Here is a 16461-nt window from a genome sequence, read left to right on the forward strand (position 1 = left end):
ATCACTTTGCCGCACACCTGAAATGTTTAGCAGTCTCGGGAACGTTTCGGGGGGAAGGTGGACATTACAAAGCACTGATTCAATTACTTCTTATTTAACACACATCACGTTATCATTAGATTTCTACTTCTACAAAAAGTGTGCGAGTTTATCGATAAAACAATTTTTGCACCAAAATGTTGAAAAAAACATGTAGTAGAAGAGAATGTCAAGAAGATACGTAAGGAGTAAGTTTCAGGAAGGATGAACTAAGAATAAACCAACCTAAGACATTGGTGCCCGACACAGGGCACTACAAAATACACCAAGGAGGAAAGTGTAGGGTCGGCCCCCAGCATCTATTTACAACTATTCAACAAATGATATATAGTCCCTGAGGCTTCGTACAGACCTTTGTACTTTCTAATTACCTTTCAGAGGTAAACATCAAGTTTCTAAGATTAAGGGTAGAAGGTAACAGCTGGGAGAAGAGGAAATGTCACCATAAAATAGAAGGGGGATTTTTTGTCACCTATGGTGAAAAGCAATATTCATCATTACATAATGGGGCTTCGCTTCTCCAACTTCCTCAACTACCCCAAACAGAGCAGAGAACCAGGAGGAAGTTAAAAAACAAAAAAAAACCCCTCTAGATAACAAAAATAAATGTCACAAAGGTCATGCGCGACAACTTATAGACTAACAGGAAAGTCCCCTGGGTCCTCGGGCAGAGCTATTACTCTTGGACACTATTCTAAAGGTTGTGATGATCTGCCTTGCAGTCAAATACAGCTTTGAAGCTGCTACCTAGGGCAGAGGGGAGGGGAGTGGATATGGGCACACTGGCAATGGGAGGAGGGGTGAGCTGGCACTGAAAGAGACGCACTGAAAAGCCGTAAACACAAGACACACGTACTGAGCGAGGCACCAGGGGACCATCTGTCCCCAAAGTAAATGGCCGCACAGGCCACAGAAGCCCTTGAGGACAAGTGCGCAAACCATAAACGATGCTCAGTGGGGAAAGGGAAGGGGGAGGGGCAATCTGGGGTAGGGGATTAGAAGGTACGTTATTATGATGTTGAAAATAAGCTACGAGGATATATTACAGCACACAGGAATGTAGCCAATATTCTACAGTAACTATAAACGGAGGATAACCTTTAATGATCATGAATCACTATATTGTGCACCTGTAACTTACATAATATCATACATCAACTGCACTTAAGCTTTTTAAAATAATGTTCGTAAGGAAAACCCTAATCAACAGAGACATATCCCAGATCTACACTCACAACCGTTAACAGAACAGTCAGAAGCATGTTTCAGGGCTGTGGGTAAATTAAAATCCCTCCCCAGTGACACAAGGTGGGCGAGGCCTCATCCCACCGACAACCCTGTGACTGGCGTCTACTGGGGCCAAACACACGCGGTAAACAAAACAAGCTGTGTTCCCTTTCGCTTGAGATGCGCCTGATTCCCTCTGCTACAGCCCGGAAGCAGCATCCCAGAACTCGCCCATTTCCTGGGAGGAGTCCTCTCCTAAAAGGAGTGCATGCAGACCACACTCATTTCCCCATGGCCGTACAGCGCGTCCAGGCCAGAAACCCTACCTGCGTCAGCGTTCTCATCTTTCCTCTCCCTCTCTCCGTTAAATCTGGGGGCAGATCCTTGGTGGATATGTGAGACTTCATTGTCAGCAGTCAGATTAAGAATGAAAGACACAGAGGCGGGAGTTCTCTGTGGTCCAGCGGTTAGTTAGGGCTCCGCGCTTTCACTCATGGAGCCCAGGTTCAATGCTGGGACTGGGAACTAAGCTCCCACAAGCTGCGCAGCGAGGCCACAACGGCACCTCATAGTACTGGAGGATAAAATTATTTTTCCAGTAAAGTGGCAAGAACTGCAACAGAGTTTTGAGGAGAGAAACAACTAACTGAAACAGGGTAAGTGACACTGACCCCTCACACCTAATTCTGAAGCGCCTCCCTTGCCCCGGTCTAAATCCAAGTGCCCGGCATCGGTCAGAGCAATCAATTTCCATGTTTGACAGGGCTCAGGACACCCAGTTGATTTTGAAACTGAGCAGGCCTGGGGATCTGATGGAGTCAACCCCACAGGAGGCTCTGGAATTCTCCAGGGAAGAGAGTAACCATCCGTCGGGGAGGGGGGTGGTCAATGGTGGACAGAATGACGTCCGACTGTCACAACAGATCGATTTGGACATCTCACATTTAGCAGTTGTTCGAAGACCTTTCTGAATATGACACAGTGCACAGACTGGGTGGATGGCGTTTTCTCTGTGGTACCCTCAGGTGGGTCTGTACTGGGGGAATCAGACTCTCATCTACATTGAGAGAAGCAACAGGGCAATCAGAAACCAATCATAATTCAGTAAGAGGGCAAAAAAAAAAAATGCCCACATGACGGAATGGAAAAGTTGAAAGCCACAAAAGGAGGAGAAAGTTCCAGCAAAGCCGCTCACTTTCCTGGGGGATCTTCCTTAGCACCCACCTGTTACCCTCGCATCCTGGGACCTTCCATGCGCGGGAAGATAGCTCTACACCGCCCCCTAGCGCTGGCCGCCCCGCTTCTCAGGCTGAGCACCGCAAGGTGAGCGGTTCCTCCACCTCCACTTACTTCCGGCTGCCAACCCTCCCAAAGGCTAAACATAGACCAGTCCTCTGCACACAGATTAGGAAACCACCCGGCTATTTTTAGCATCATGCATCTTAGGAATGGAAATGGCCCAGCCTCTGACGGCAACACAATGTGTGTGGCCTGGCTTCACGAACCCACTTCTCAGGAGGGGGGTGAATCGACCCCGGAAAGTGGCCAAAGACCCCGGTGAAAGTTCTGGGCCTCGTTACAAAGCGACGATGGCACGTGGACCACAAGAAAGAATGGCAAGGAAAGGACAATGACAAGTACAAGTCGCGAAGGGACTCGGGAAGATGAGAGATGCCAGGACAGGCCTGATAAGTAAGTCAGAGCATTAGGAGAAAGGATCTGGGATGGAAAAAATAAAAAAACAAAAGCCAGGAGCCAGGGATACGGTGCATGGTCATTTGGGGAAACTTGGTCCAGTCAGAAGCGATATTTTCAACTGGGCATTTATTTTACGTGATAAAGAACAGAGGTTGGTCTGATCCGTCTCCTGCCAGGGTACAAGTGGCGCTGTGGCTTCTTTGATCCCCCCTCGCCCCCCCCCGCCCTGTCCCCGCGCCCCCGGCCCTCTGCAGTCCCCGGGATTGGACGTGGATCCCTTTGATCAGCGGCTCAAGCAGCCTGCAGGTGCCCCGTCCCATCACATCACCAAGTCGTAAGAAGCAACCACAGTGCTATCAGCCTTGTGATGCCTTGTCTTGCTGCCCAAACAGCGAGTACAGATAATGGCTACAAAGGTCCCAGGAACCCTTATTTTCTCTCTTTTTGGACTCTAGAACTTTCTGTGCTTTCTTAAAGGTGAACACTCTGGAGAGTTTCAATCCAAACTTGAAGCTCGGAGACACCCCCCCAAAACCGACAGAAAAAGTTGCTTGTGACTTAAAAACACAGTTCAGGGCACTCTGATCTCCTAGGCACACGCTGCTCACGTTCGTTTCGCACGGTTCATGAAGTGACAGCCTTCTTGCATTCCGAACAGATGGCATATAAAGCAGTAAAAACATGTACATTTCTTTTCAAATAACACCGAGAGCCGCCACTTGTAAACAGGGTGTTTAATATTCTAATTTTAGACAGCCTGCATTGACATTGTGGTTTCATGTGCAGTATAAAATTTCTATTTACAAAGTAGTCTCAAAAATGACTTCATAATGTTAGATCAAGAGCAAAAGGGTTTAGAAATTGAATGATGTAAATCATATGGGGTTCAGAGGCTAAGCAAATTACACACCCTGAAGCAGCCCTGGCTTTATGAAAGGAGCCTTTCTCCGGCTCTGTGCGATCCCAGCCCAAGGGAACTTGCATCTGAGAGTTTTCTAAACATTTCAGGTACACTTGAAAGGTGAAAGTAATTCTCATTTCCTATGCAGGATTAAGTCGTTTCCAGCACACACAAACTAGCAGTCACTCACCATCGCATATAAAAACACACTACCAGAAAGGTAAGGGCTTCAGGAGTACAAAGGCACATTTAAAAAAAAAAAAAAAAAGAGCACAGGAGAAATACATTTTTTTAATTCCCCCCCTGCACACGTCCACGGGGCCCCTCGACCTCTTGGTTTGCTATCTACTTACTGATTAATTGATGCCTTTCCACCGCGAGCGCTTCAATTAATGCGGCTGACACACGTCCTGGGACACCCCTCCCCAGGGCAAAAAGCTCGGAGGAGAGTCAAACATGCCAGGACGCGTTCGTGTCGGACTCGGGTCTAGAGGCAGTTCTCGAACTTAGGACTCCGGCGACGAGAGGTCTTGCAAGCGCGCTGGCCCTGACGCCCCCCAGGGCTCCCAGCATGTCCGCGCTGCGGCGGCGCCCGCGGGGACACTCAGGCTGCCCCGCTGGAGCCCGGCGGCCGCTGCCCCAGCCGCAGGCTGTGAGGAAGCTCCGCGAACGCGGCGCGCGGGCCGGGGTGCGTCCCGCCCGGGCGCGCCGGGCGGCGCGGGCGGCGCGGCAGGGGACGGAGCGGGGGCACTCACCGTTCTGCTCCTTGGTGCTGGCGAGCTGGAGTTTGCTGCTCAGGCTGGACTCAGCCCGGGTCCCGGGTCTCTGGCCGGCCAGGGCGGATGTCAGCAGCAGGAGCCCGAAGAGGAGCATTGGGCTGAGCGGGCGGGCGCGCGGGCGGCGGGCACTGGGGCGGCGGGGCTGCGGGCCGGGCTCAGCGCCGCCGAGCCCCGCGGGCTCCTTCCCACATCCTCCCATCCAAGGCTTTCTCCGAGGGCCCTCTTCGGCGTCTCCAGTTTGCGCCGAGGATCAAAGCAGAACCTGGACCTGAACCAGTTCCCCGAGGTCTGAACAGATCCTGCGCCGCGCCGCGGCGGCGGGGGTGGGGTGGGGGGGGATGGGGGCGAAGGCGAGGGGGAGGGGGGGCCGCGGGGGCCGCGCGCGCAGCCGAGGAGTCCCCGGCCAGGGCCCCGAGCACCTGTCAGCCGGCCGACGGCCCGGCGGCGGGTCGGGGGTCGCGCGGGGCCGGCCTGCAGCCCGCGGGGCGGCCGGCACCTTCCAATCGATCACAGAGCTGCCGGTCGGGGCGCTCTCCGGGCGCCGCGGCCGCCCCGCCCCCAGCTCGAGGGGGAGGGGAGGCCCAGGCGCGGGCGCGGCGCCGGGGCCGGGGGGTGTCCCGAGCGGGTCCGGGGTCCCGGCCGAGGCCGCCCCGGCCCGGGCGCACGGAGGCCGCGGGACGCGCTGCCCGCCCGGAGCGCGGCGCGGATCGAGCACCTGGAGGCGGTCCCGCGCGCCCGTCCCGCGCAGCGCCGGAGGTCGGGCAGGGGTCGCGCGGGGGCCGCTCGGGCGTCCCCTCCCCAGCGCTCGGGCGGCGCGGCGAGCGGGCCCCGGGCGCGGAGCAGGCCGGCGCGGACCTCGCGTGTCCCTCCCCTTCCCCACCTTCCCGGCGCCGGGGGGGGTGGCCGGGGTCCCGCGCGCCCGGGCGGTCCGGCAGGTGCCGGCGCGTGCGCGGGGTGCCGCGGGGCCCCGGCGGGGGGATGCGGCCCGGGCTACCCGAGCGCCACGCGACGAGCCGGCTGGGCGCGGCGGGCGCTGCCCGAGCCGGGGGACGAGGGAAGAACTTCCTGCGCCTCCCCGCCTCCGCGCGGCCCTCCTCCCCTGGCCGGGGCTCCACGTTCCTTCCCGAGGGCATCCCCGTCCCCAGAGGGCCGGGCTGCGACCCTCGGCCAGGCTTTCTGCGCCCGAGGAAGAAGGGAAGCCGGAACGCAGGGAGGTCTTTGCCTCCAGCTTCCAGCCCTCTGAAGCAGGGAGTGGAAAAAAGTAAATGTAAAGACAAATGGCCGGGATAGAACACCATTTATTCCTTTAACAAACACTGTAGGAACCGAATGCCTCCTGAGTCGGGCACTGTTCTAAAACTGCAGACATGGAACCAGGCAAAAGTCTCTGCCCTCGTTAAGCCTGCCTCAAGCAAGGGCCAGGGCAGGCAAAGCACAAAGAGCGCCCACCTCCTGTCAAAGAGCCGAGGCGAACCACAGGACCAGGTAAGGCCGGGGGAAGGATGGAGACCCAGGGGGCGAGCTGAAATACGGGCGGACTTTCAGGGCTCCTGCCGAGGGAGCCAGCTGCCCTTCCCGGCCCGGCTAGGCCCTCGGTGAGTACGCAGGGGAGCCGCCCTGGGAAAGGTCCAGGGACGCCTGGGCGGGGACACCCCCCACCGTGGACCCAGCTAGGGGCGGAGCCTTCCCGCTGAACGTGGCAAGCCCCCTTCCTCTGCTCGGATGCCCACCGAGCCCAGCCAACTTCACCTCTCTGCTTGTAACATCTTAGTTCTCTTCTCTTTTTTCCCCTCTTAAAATTCTCCGAGGCTCAACTCCCCTTTGAGGCCTTCGCTCACCTCTCCCATGGGTTCATTCTTACTGCTTCACCACTTCTGTCTTCAGAGGGCAGGATTTTAAGGCCGATAAGGAAAGCCCAGTCTCTGATCGTGAAGACGCCGCAGTTTAGCAGACACAGGCCTTGGTAGTGTCTTCACTTGAGCAGCCCCTCAAGGCCAGTGTGAAGCCATATTTGCGCAGTAAATAGGTTCTAAACGTGGTCTGTAGATCTGGGGGAGAGTTCCCAGTTTTAATAGCTTAAGGAGATTCGTTATGTAAACGACATGCTTTATGAACACACTCTAATCTATTTGTCTTGAAACCAATCGCTTCCCGGTTTTTCGAATTCGGTACTTTTGATTTCCTAATCAGGATTTTTCTACATGACGCTGTTATATGTCTGTATCGTTGAGTTTGCTGACCACCCACATAGAGTGTGTGTATGTGTGTGTGTACAGATTTAACCCATTTGCTCTCACGAGATTATAAGGGTGATGACTACCCTTTCTTTTGTATCGTTTCATATTGGCTAGAAGAGTGCCTGGCCCAGGGAGCTCATAAAGAAACACTCGTGACTGACAGGTTTCTTGATTGGAGTCACTTACGTTCGCCCTGGAATTTCAGCATGGAGGTTGTATTTGAAAAGTTACACACGATCTAGAATAATCCTCCACCTCTGCGTTTCACCTCATCCATCGTCTACAGATGGCTTTGGCACTGGCCTTATAAATAAAGCCAGCCGGGTGCCCCTGCAGGACTCCAGACCAAATCCGCCCACATCTCCATTGCCTGGGTTCCCTTCCGTGTCCTTGCACTAGTGTCTCTTGAACTGCCCTTGGCCTTGGCAAGGTTGATGGTTTTAACACTGTATCATCCTCTGCTCCATTCTGCTTATGAACCCTTCCTAGGAAAGTGGGATCCTTGCATCGAAAGTAAATTTTATATAACCCGGGGTCTGCACAGTTACTAAACAATAGATTCTGAATGAATATGGCTTTGTTTTGGCCTAAAGCATTTTCCTTGAGGAAAGGCATCTGTTCCGCCCACCAGGAGAAAATAATTGGGAACATTCTTTGTGGTTTTCGTGTTTTCTTAAACCTTCGGCAGGCGTGCCCACTCCAGCTGAATATATGTAGAGTACCACCTACAAATTCCTGATGAGGAACGTGCCGGAAGGTACTCGGTTATTAGCAGTGATCATTTTGGGGGGGAGGGAGGGTGGGTGTCGCTATTAACTTTTTTTTTTGGAATGAAATAAGATTTAAAGCCAAGTATCCATTCGACTAATCACTTAACACTCAGGAGGGCAGGAACCGTGGGGCCGTATATTTTGCCCAGAAAATCAAATATTACAAGTTTCCTTGCTCTTCTTCTGATTCAGTCCTGACACACACACGCGCACACACACACGCGCACACACACAGGGACACGTGCAAAACGATTTTGACTTTTCCCAGAACTTTTCAGTATTTTAGTGGCAGATGAGTGAGTAGGAGTTTCTGAAGTTCAGAGTGCTATGAACTGAAGTGTCCACTACTTTCTAGAATGACTAACTAGCAATACTTCTTTTTTCTTTTTTTTAATACATTTATTTATTTATTTTTGGCCACATTGGGTTTTCGTTGCTGCACGCGGGCTTCTCATTGCGGTGGCTTCTCTTGTTGTGGAGCATGGGCTCTAGGTGCACGGGCTTCAGTACCTGTGGCTCGCGGGCTCGGTAGTTGTGGCTCGTGGGCTCTAGAGCACAGGCTCAGTAGTTGTGGTGCATGGGCTTAGTTGCTCCGTGGCATGTGGGATCTTCCCGGACCAGGGCTCGAACCCGTGTCCCCTGCATTGTCAGGTGGATTCTTAACCACTGTGCCACCAGGGAAGCCCAGCAACACTTCTATACACATTTAAATGAGGCTGGGAGCTGGGGCTGTCGTTAGTAGGCAAAGTGAATGCCCACAGATCACAGCAGGAATAGACTGTTCTGGGGGAAAGAAGAAGTGCAGTAAAATCTCTCTCAGAATCATGCTTTTGTTTCTCCACTCTCTCCAGTTACCCCGAAACACATGACCTCTCTCTCTTCAGACATCTCAGGATATATTAATACTCTGTTTTTCCACCCTAAAAACAGAAAATACACTTTTCCTTATATTTTGTTTATCGAGATTGGTCACCCCTTACCTCCCCATGTGCAGCTGGAATCAGAAAGGCTTGCCTGCCGAGGCAAACGGTAGAGGCTTGTGTCGGGGCCCGCTCTCAGAGGAGCAGATGTACTTTCTCATTGTGGCCTTTTGAGGGAGGGGAGTCCAGAGGTGGCAAGCTAAAGGTGTGTGGCCCAGAGAAACGGGAGATGAGGACAGGCCTTGAGGTGGCTTTGCCCATTGAACTCAAGCTGCTCTTTCCTTCCGGAAGTCACGGTTGAGTGTGCAAAGGTTTTCTGTCAAAATCTCAGAAGTGCTTGTCTGACTCAGAACCCAGAGCGTGTAAGGAGCCAGAAACAGCCCCAAAGAAAGAGGAGCCCTGGCCAACTCAGGGCCACCACAACGAAAGATTGTTTCACCGGGAGACAGGAGACCCCGGACTTAGGCTGGCTTCACTGCTAACAAACAGCGCAACCTTGGTCTAGAATCCTCTCTGCCCCTTTTCCTTACAGGAGACGTTTACACTGGAGTCTGTCTCCAGTGTATATGGAGCATTGAGAATGCTTAGAATTCTTCCATTCTCTAAGCTACGACAGGTAGTAATGCCAGTTCTTTTTCAATTTAATTGTGCTTCTGTGATGATACAGGACTAGGACCAATTTCCTGGACTCAACTCAGAGGTGCCTGGGGGCTGGCAACAGAGGATGAGTAGGTGCTTCTCCCCAAGTCCATCCAGTCATGGTAGTTCTCTTTCACCTGTTACGATCCTGGTTGGGAAAGAGAAATTCTACTGATAACCAAAAAGAAAGGGAGAAAAAAGAGTTTGGAAACCACTGACTAAGGCAAGTGTCAGGAATTGTATTGAATTCAGGAAAACAATAAGTTACATGTGGGTAGCCACCTTTTCATGTTTAACATCTGTTTGGTATCATCAGAAGATGCCAAGTGTGGTTCCGAGGTAAAGAAAAATAGTACAGTACGTAAGGAGCTGTAAATCGTAAGGAAATTCTGTCGTCATTAGCCAGGCACGGACATCCGATCTGCTATTCCACAGAGTCCCACGGGTGGCATCCGGAACAATCCTGAGATCGGGGCGCCCCCTGAAAATTCGGACAACCACCAAACACTGTGTTTGATCATATCCCGTGGTCCATAAATGTCCTTTTTCTCTCCCCCGAAATCATGTGTAGGCTCTGAAGGCTTCTGTCCACGTGGTGACAAATCGTAGTAAAGAACTCAAGACACGGCCACGGATCTTCCTTTCTCAGACAGTGAGCCCCTTCTCTCAGAGGTCATGAGAGAAGGACCCTCTCACTTTGTGATCATTGTTTCGGGGCAGTCTTTCCTTGGCTGTCAGCCTTTGTATAAGGGGCCCAGAGCCTCAGTATGCAGCTTCACGAATGTGGAAGCAGGCAGGGACAGAGAGCTTAACTCGTCTTACGTCAAGGATCCCTCGATCGCTTTTGAAGCTCAGGATAGTTCAAAGGGTTGTCATAACCCTTTTCTACTGTGATGACTACTCCCAGCCGTCTGTCATCTTTATGGTCAGAAAAGCGCCTGCTCTCTTCTATCCTAAACAGCCTTGCGACATCCTAAGGCATCGTTTTATTTTCCCACATTTTATTTCTCTGGGCACAGTTGGCTTTGACGCTTTCCCCATCTTCCCGGACCACAGTCTCTCCTTGCTCATTGTCTGGAATATCTTCTACTGGTTCTTCGTGAAATTAGGAGGGTAAAAAGCATGCCTTTCCCCGCAGATTGCTAGTTAAACAGAAGGCAACCAGGGAAAATAAAAGTGAGGGGAGAATCATTCAGATTCAGATTTACTTTGTGAAGCACCTGTCATGTCCCAGGAACTGTTAGATACCTTGCAATATATTTTCTCATTTCATCTTCCCACCAATCCTTTGAGGAAAGCTGGAGTTTCCCCCATGTTACTGCAGAGAGATGGAGAATTAATGGAGAATTTGCCTGGGGTCACACTACCGGTGACAGGTACCAGGTCACCTTGTCTCCCGACTCCCCTTAGACTCCGGTGTGTTTCATTCGACACTCTGAGGCCCTGGATTTTGGACCAAAGTGTTCCCACGTGAAGGTTTTGCATGTTTCCCAAAGTTTTCTTCATGACGACTGGCCTCCCCATCTTTGATCTGGGGTAGACCTTGGCGTACGTAGACGAACTCTCGCACGTGTTCAAGAGCACAGTGCCGAGACAGCTAGCATCTTTCTGGAACAGCCTAAGTAAAAGATGTGAGCCAGACTGAATCTGGGTCACTGGAGGTAGGGTGGTGACTAAGACTGGCCTGGGGTCGAAGCCCACCCAAGGCGTGGGCATCCTGTTTATCCTGGCCAAGTTAGTCATCCAGGGAATGCCTCAGTCTGCACCGTCTGTGGGCAGTTATGTCAAAGAATCTATCTCCTTGTCTTTGAGGACAAAGGGGAAGGAGTTCTCATTCCTCTCTTGCTGTTCATGATTGCTACCGAATTACAGCATCAGGGCTGGGAAGAAATACACTCTTTTCCCAGTTGTTCCCTTGGAAGAATCAATTTATGATGAACTCTAGGTGTCAGAGCCTAGGCTTCTTTCACGCCTACCATTCCTATGTGTATCCCTCCGCGTGTCTCTAATTCAAAATTCCTGGTCTACAGTGTTTTCTTAAAGCCCTATGGCAAGGCAAATTTGCATCTGCATTGATAATTTTATGAAGGTATTTTTAGATAGGCTGGAGTTTTTCAAAGCCCAAAGGCAAGAACTAACCAGCAACCTGTTAAGCCCTCAGGCAAGCAAAAGTCTTCAAATGAAATTCTAATTCCTGAAATAAATTCCGTTCGTATCTGAAGGGATATAGGAGTGGAAAAGACACTCACGGTATCAATATTTGTCCCATCAGACAGTGTGGAAAAAACTCCATTCTTTCTTTTCTTTCTTGAATGACTTTGTAGACACACATAAAACCAAACAAAAATGTGAGTGTTGGCCCATTAATCTAGCCACTATTTTTCACACTTACTGAGGCAAATGATTATACTATGGGACTGTTAAAAAACACTATTTTAGGAATTCAGAGCGCTTCCTAGTACCTCTTTCTTCCTGGCTGCCTAGATTTCTGTTTGAATTTGGTCATCGCCGTGTCCACCCACGTTCAGCACTCTCAGCCCTGAAGGGGGAAGCGATGTCCCATCCCTCAGAGTCCGTGTGGTCTGGTACACGACTCGACCGTCACCTCGTCTGTGAAGTACAGCAGCCTGTTTTCACGTTACATCTTGCAGAGCTGTTGTCACATGACTACCTTTTTGATTGAAATGTCCACAGTGAAGTACTCTACAGTGGAGTTTCTACAAATGATGGATAAATTAATTAACTCTGTGCATAACTATTAATACAATCCCCATTTTAAAGATGAGAAACTGAGCCCCAGGAAGGCTTTGTAACTTGACCAGGGTCCCATGTTTGTGAGTAGCAAAACCAAGCAGGACCCTGCGGGGCTCCTGGTCTCGGAAGCCTTTCTGTCCCCCATTTCTTGTTTGTAGGTAGCAGGCTCCAGCGTCCGTGGCCTTCCCATGGAGGTTCAAACAGTTGCTCGTCAGGGAAGGGAGGAGATGCAGAGACAAGGGAGGGGCAGTCGAGAAACAATGGTGCAGCCTTGGGGCAGGGTCCCGGTTCCCCCTCCAGGGCTGCACAGAACAACATCATTGAGCTGTTTTGCAGATACTGAGATGCCCATCAAATGGAAGATGAAGCATTCTTCATTCCAGAAGACAGGAAGCACAGAAGCTCAGCAGGGACCTCCTGAGGCCAGATTAAAGGAGCGCAGGCCCTGCCCACACCGTGGTCCTTATCAGCACCCCCGCCCTGGAGCCATTGCTACAAAACTCCTCACCAAACCCTCCCGGGTTGGGACACACAGTGTTCAAAGGCAGGAACCTGCTGTGTCCCCCTTTGCCTGGAAAAGTATTAAAGCTCCTCTTTTCTACTTCACCCAGCTGTGTCTCCAAGATTCCATTCAGCGCCGGTGCACGGAGGCCGCGTTTTCTGCATCAGTATTGAAGCCAGAACTGGAATGCGGGCACTTGGTTCCGGTGCCGGCGCTTTAAACCATCACGTTTTCATTCCTCCATGAGCGTCTCCAAAAAGACATTTCAGACTTATGAAATGTACATTTATATTAAGCACTTGGTGTTTGTTTTATGACTCCACACCGTTTTAGTCATAAATATGTAACTTAAAAATTCTACTGCCAACAACAAACATACATCATTTTGATTCTGGTCTCACATCAAAAGGACAGTGCCCCAAGCCTACAGGAACTAGGCACTCCGTCAGTGAAACCATCACGGTGTCTTGGATGGAATACCCTTTTTAGTGGCTATGGAAATGTGAAATGAATCTTCTGAAACCATCCAAAGGGAAAAGGCTCTGTTGCCCTGATTCTTAGCGAGAAGACTTTTTGCCATAAAATCGCCGTTACTGTGTTCCTGGGCCTGACAACCCGTGATGAGGGAAAATCATAATTTGTATTCACATCAGCTTCTGAAGGACAGAAGTAGGAAAAAGCAAAGGCAGTGAGGTGACTAACTTGTTTCTGGGGAAAAGTGAACGTTCTAAGTAGGAGACAGAGTTTCTGTTACCGCTAACCTTGAGGTCATCATGGGCTTGACCAAGACGGCAATCTGTCGGGAGCTTCGATGCAGGTGTGCTGCTGGACCCAAGAAGCTACAAGGTAAATAAAAGGCATGATTGCTGCCCTCAGTGAGTTCCCCCTGATTTGGGGCATCCAGTCATCTTCATGTGTGTTTGTTTCCACCTGTGATGTGACCTGTCCTCTTGCATTACCTACAGTCTGCAGAAAGCCCTGCAGACTGCACTCTGCCCGGTCCCCTCTTAACGTTCCTGAAAGCTGTCCTCAGGTTACCAGCTTCATCTCTTTAAACACAAAGCTGATCACAGCCTGATCCCTGCTCTAAAAGTCTGAGCCTCCCCCTTGACTGCAGGAGAAGAAAAACGTTCTCCTTGGGCGTGATCTTCTCTTCCTTACCCACCGGGTCTTACACTCCCGATGCACCACAGTTCCTGTACTCACACTTGCTGGTCCTTGCTTCTTTTCTTATGCTCACTCCACAGCTATAGATAGCTCAATCTGGGACTTCTTCTATTCTGATTTACTCTTCTTATCAGCTTCTTTTTTCCCAGTACTTAACATACTGCACTTATCGAATAATAATCGCTAACTCTACTATGCCAGGCACCATTCTAAAGATTTCATGCATACTCACATCTTCATTCTCACAGCAAACATACAAGATGGGTGTATTACTTTTTAATTTATTTTATTGAAGTATAGTTGACTTTCAATGTTCTGTGAGTTTCTGCAATACAGCAAAGTGACTCAGTTATATGCACGTATACATTCTTTTTCATATTCTTTTCCATGACGGTTTATCACAGGATATTGAATACAGTTCCCTGTGCTCTACAGTAGGACCTTGTTGTTTATCCATTCTCTATATAATAGTTTGCATCTGCTGACCCCAAACTCCCAATCCATCCGCCCCCCCATCCTCCTCCCCCTTGGCTACCACAAGTCTGTTCTCTATGTCCGTGAGTCTGTTTCGTATATAAGTTCATCTGTGTTATATTTTAGATTCCACGTATAAGTGATACCACATGGTATTTGTCTTTCTCTGTCTGAGATGGGTGTACTCAATAGGGTTTACAGAGAAGCAGAGGAAGAACAGAGAGGCCAAGCGATTTACCTAAGACCACTCGGGCTGTAGGTGGCAGAGCCAGGTCCTGAACTGGGTAAGTCTAATTCTCGAGTTCCTGCTTTCGACCATCACTCTGCCTCTAACAGAAGGGGTCCAACCGGTACGGGAGGCCATGTAGATGCCCAGTCACCATCTAAGCATTGAAGTCAGAGGTACAAGCTAACATCTTTTTTTCTCTCCAAAAGGCTGTTATTAATTCGGTGGAGGATTTTATCATTAATGGTGTCTTAAAATAAAGATAACACTAAGTAATGTTTTTGGCTGAAGAAAGAAGTCTTTCCCTAACTTCTCTCCTTTTCTCACCATCACTGAGTCATCACCAGGGTAAGTCTCATCCTTCCAAAAACTTTCTAGGACAAATCCTTAGCCCCACTGCCACCAAATTAATGATAATATCCTCTAGGTTTGCTGATGCACCCTCCCTGAAATTGACCGTAAATGCTTTGATGGCAGAAATCGTGCCTACTCTCTCTCTCCTGTTTTCAGTCCAACCACCCCTGGACCGCCTGCCCACCACAGCACTTAACTCTGCATGTGTGCACTTCCATGTTGAACACATCTTTTAATAGCTGGTGAGTGAAATTAACAAAAGTATGAAGTAGCCAAATGCAGTTACAGCCATGATAAATCTTCATGGAAGAAAAATGAATGAGGAGCAGCTCCTTCCGACCTAGTGACGGAGACTGGAGCCATGTGGAGTTCATTTTCTTGCTTGGCTGTCAGTCAGAGTTGCGGAGCTTGTAAACGGAAGAGCTAAATTATGGAAAACAGGAGTCAAAATGTACAAATCTCTAGGCTCACACCTAAGTGAAAATTATTCATATAATTTTATTTATTTGATGAGCTGAAAGAAGACCAGGTGAGCACTTCCCAAACCGGAAGCAATGCAGAATCTGTCTTTTCAGAAGTCCTATGGTAATACTCATTCCAATATTACAAGGTTGTTTCTAAAGCCTGGCAAACAGCCCAATTCATATTGCCTGAGTGGTTTAAATAGAGTTATGATAGAAAAATCTTATGGAACAGATGGTTCACAAGACTCTAATAGCCAATCTGTTATAGCCAAGATGTCATCATTTTGAAAAATAACTTCTAGGAAAGTATCTTCTTCATATTTTGAAAGTATGATGTCAAATGAAATCCTTTGCTTTTTAATTTTAGATTTTAAATTTGTGTGTTACAATTTAAAACATGTATGTGTGTGCAAGCATGTGGTTTTGAAATAATAATTGCTGACTGTTGCTGCCTGGGGAGAAGAAATTTCAAGAACCACTGAGCTAAAATGGGAAATGAAGGGTCACTGTTTATGAAGATTCATACGTAGAGTAATTTAATGAAATGACAATTCACTTTGCATCTCCTGTGCTTTGGGCAATTAATTTTACTGTGAAATATTAGACTTCAGCTCTGAGTTAATGTCTTACAAAATAAAGAAACTGTCGTGGACTGAGCCAAACATGCCACTTCACGATTAAAAACAGCATATAGGGAACTATACTCAATATTTTTAACACCTATAAGGAAAAGAATCTGAAAAAATATATATATATGTGTGTGTGTATATATATATATGAATGTATAACTGAATCACTTTGCTGTATACCTGAAATTAACACATTGTAAATCAACTATATTTCAATAAAAAACAATTTTTAAAAAACATATGCTGAGATTTTATTCTTAGAAATAAATTAATTCATAACACAGTAATGAAAAAACCTTCCTTAATGAGCTTAGATAAAATATAATTACTCTCATGACGCTTTAAGTTCATGAAAATGGATTGTATTGTGACGTAAAAATACTGTTTATAAATACTGTCTATAAAAAAATTGAATCACTGTGTTGCACACCTGAAACTAACGTAACATTGTAAATCCACTGTAGTTCAATAAAAAGAAATAAATAAAAATGCTGTCTATGATAGTTTCCTTGTTCCTTTCACCACAGATGCTGAAATGATGCATTTGCAGCTGACGTGGAATGGGGTTTCCAAGCACTGCCTCGTGTAAATGTCCCTCCTGAAGTTGATCAGGCATAAAACTTCACAGGAGAAAGGAAGCATCTATTTCTGAAACTAGGATTGACCTTTCATTAGTAATTT

General features: G+C 48.9%; 2 protein-coding genes across 6 annotated transcripts in view; one reads left to right on the plus strand and one right to left on the minus strand.

The window, feature by feature from the left end:
- Positions 1-4949, minus strand: part of PDGFC (platelet derived growth factor C) — a 225052-nt gene extending 220103 nt beyond the window's left edge. For 2 of the 5 annotated variants that reach the window (XM_027116805.1, XM_027116803.1), the window contains exon 1: positions 4621-4945. In XM_027116805.1, the coding sequence (XP_026972606.1) occupies positions 4621-4843 (223 nt within the window). In that variant the 5' untranslated portion in view covers positions 4844-4945. Of the gene's footprint in view, positions 1-4620 lie in introns of all 5 variants that reach the window. The other 3 variants (XM_027116804.1, XM_027116807.1, XM_027116806.1) reach the window with 3 other exon arrangements.
- Positions 4950-4982: 33 nt separating this feature from the next.
- LOC113625935 (translation initiation factor IF-2-like) lies at positions 4983-15910 on the plus strand. Its single transcript, XM_027116871.1, has 4 exons — positions 4983-4994; positions 5038-6129; positions 12301-13312; positions 14283-15910. The coding sequence occupies exons 1-2, from the start codon at positions 4983-4985 to the stop codon at positions 5932-5934; spliced, it is 909 nt and encodes a 302-aa protein (XP_026972672.1). The 3' UTR covers positions 5935-6129; positions 12301-13312; positions 14283-15910.
- The last annotated feature ends 551 nt before the right edge of the window (positions 15911-16461 follow it).

The sequence above is a fragment of the Aethalodelphis obliquidens genome, unplaced genomic scaffold, assembly GCF_003676395.1.
Source record: "Aethalodelphis obliquidens isolate GAN/ISIS:26980383/991018 unplaced genomic scaffold, ASM367639v1 scaffold17, whole genome shotgun sequence".
Taxonomy (NCBI): domain Eukaryota; kingdom Metazoa; phylum Chordata; class Mammalia; order Artiodactyla; family Delphinidae; genus Aethalodelphis; species Aethalodelphis obliquidens.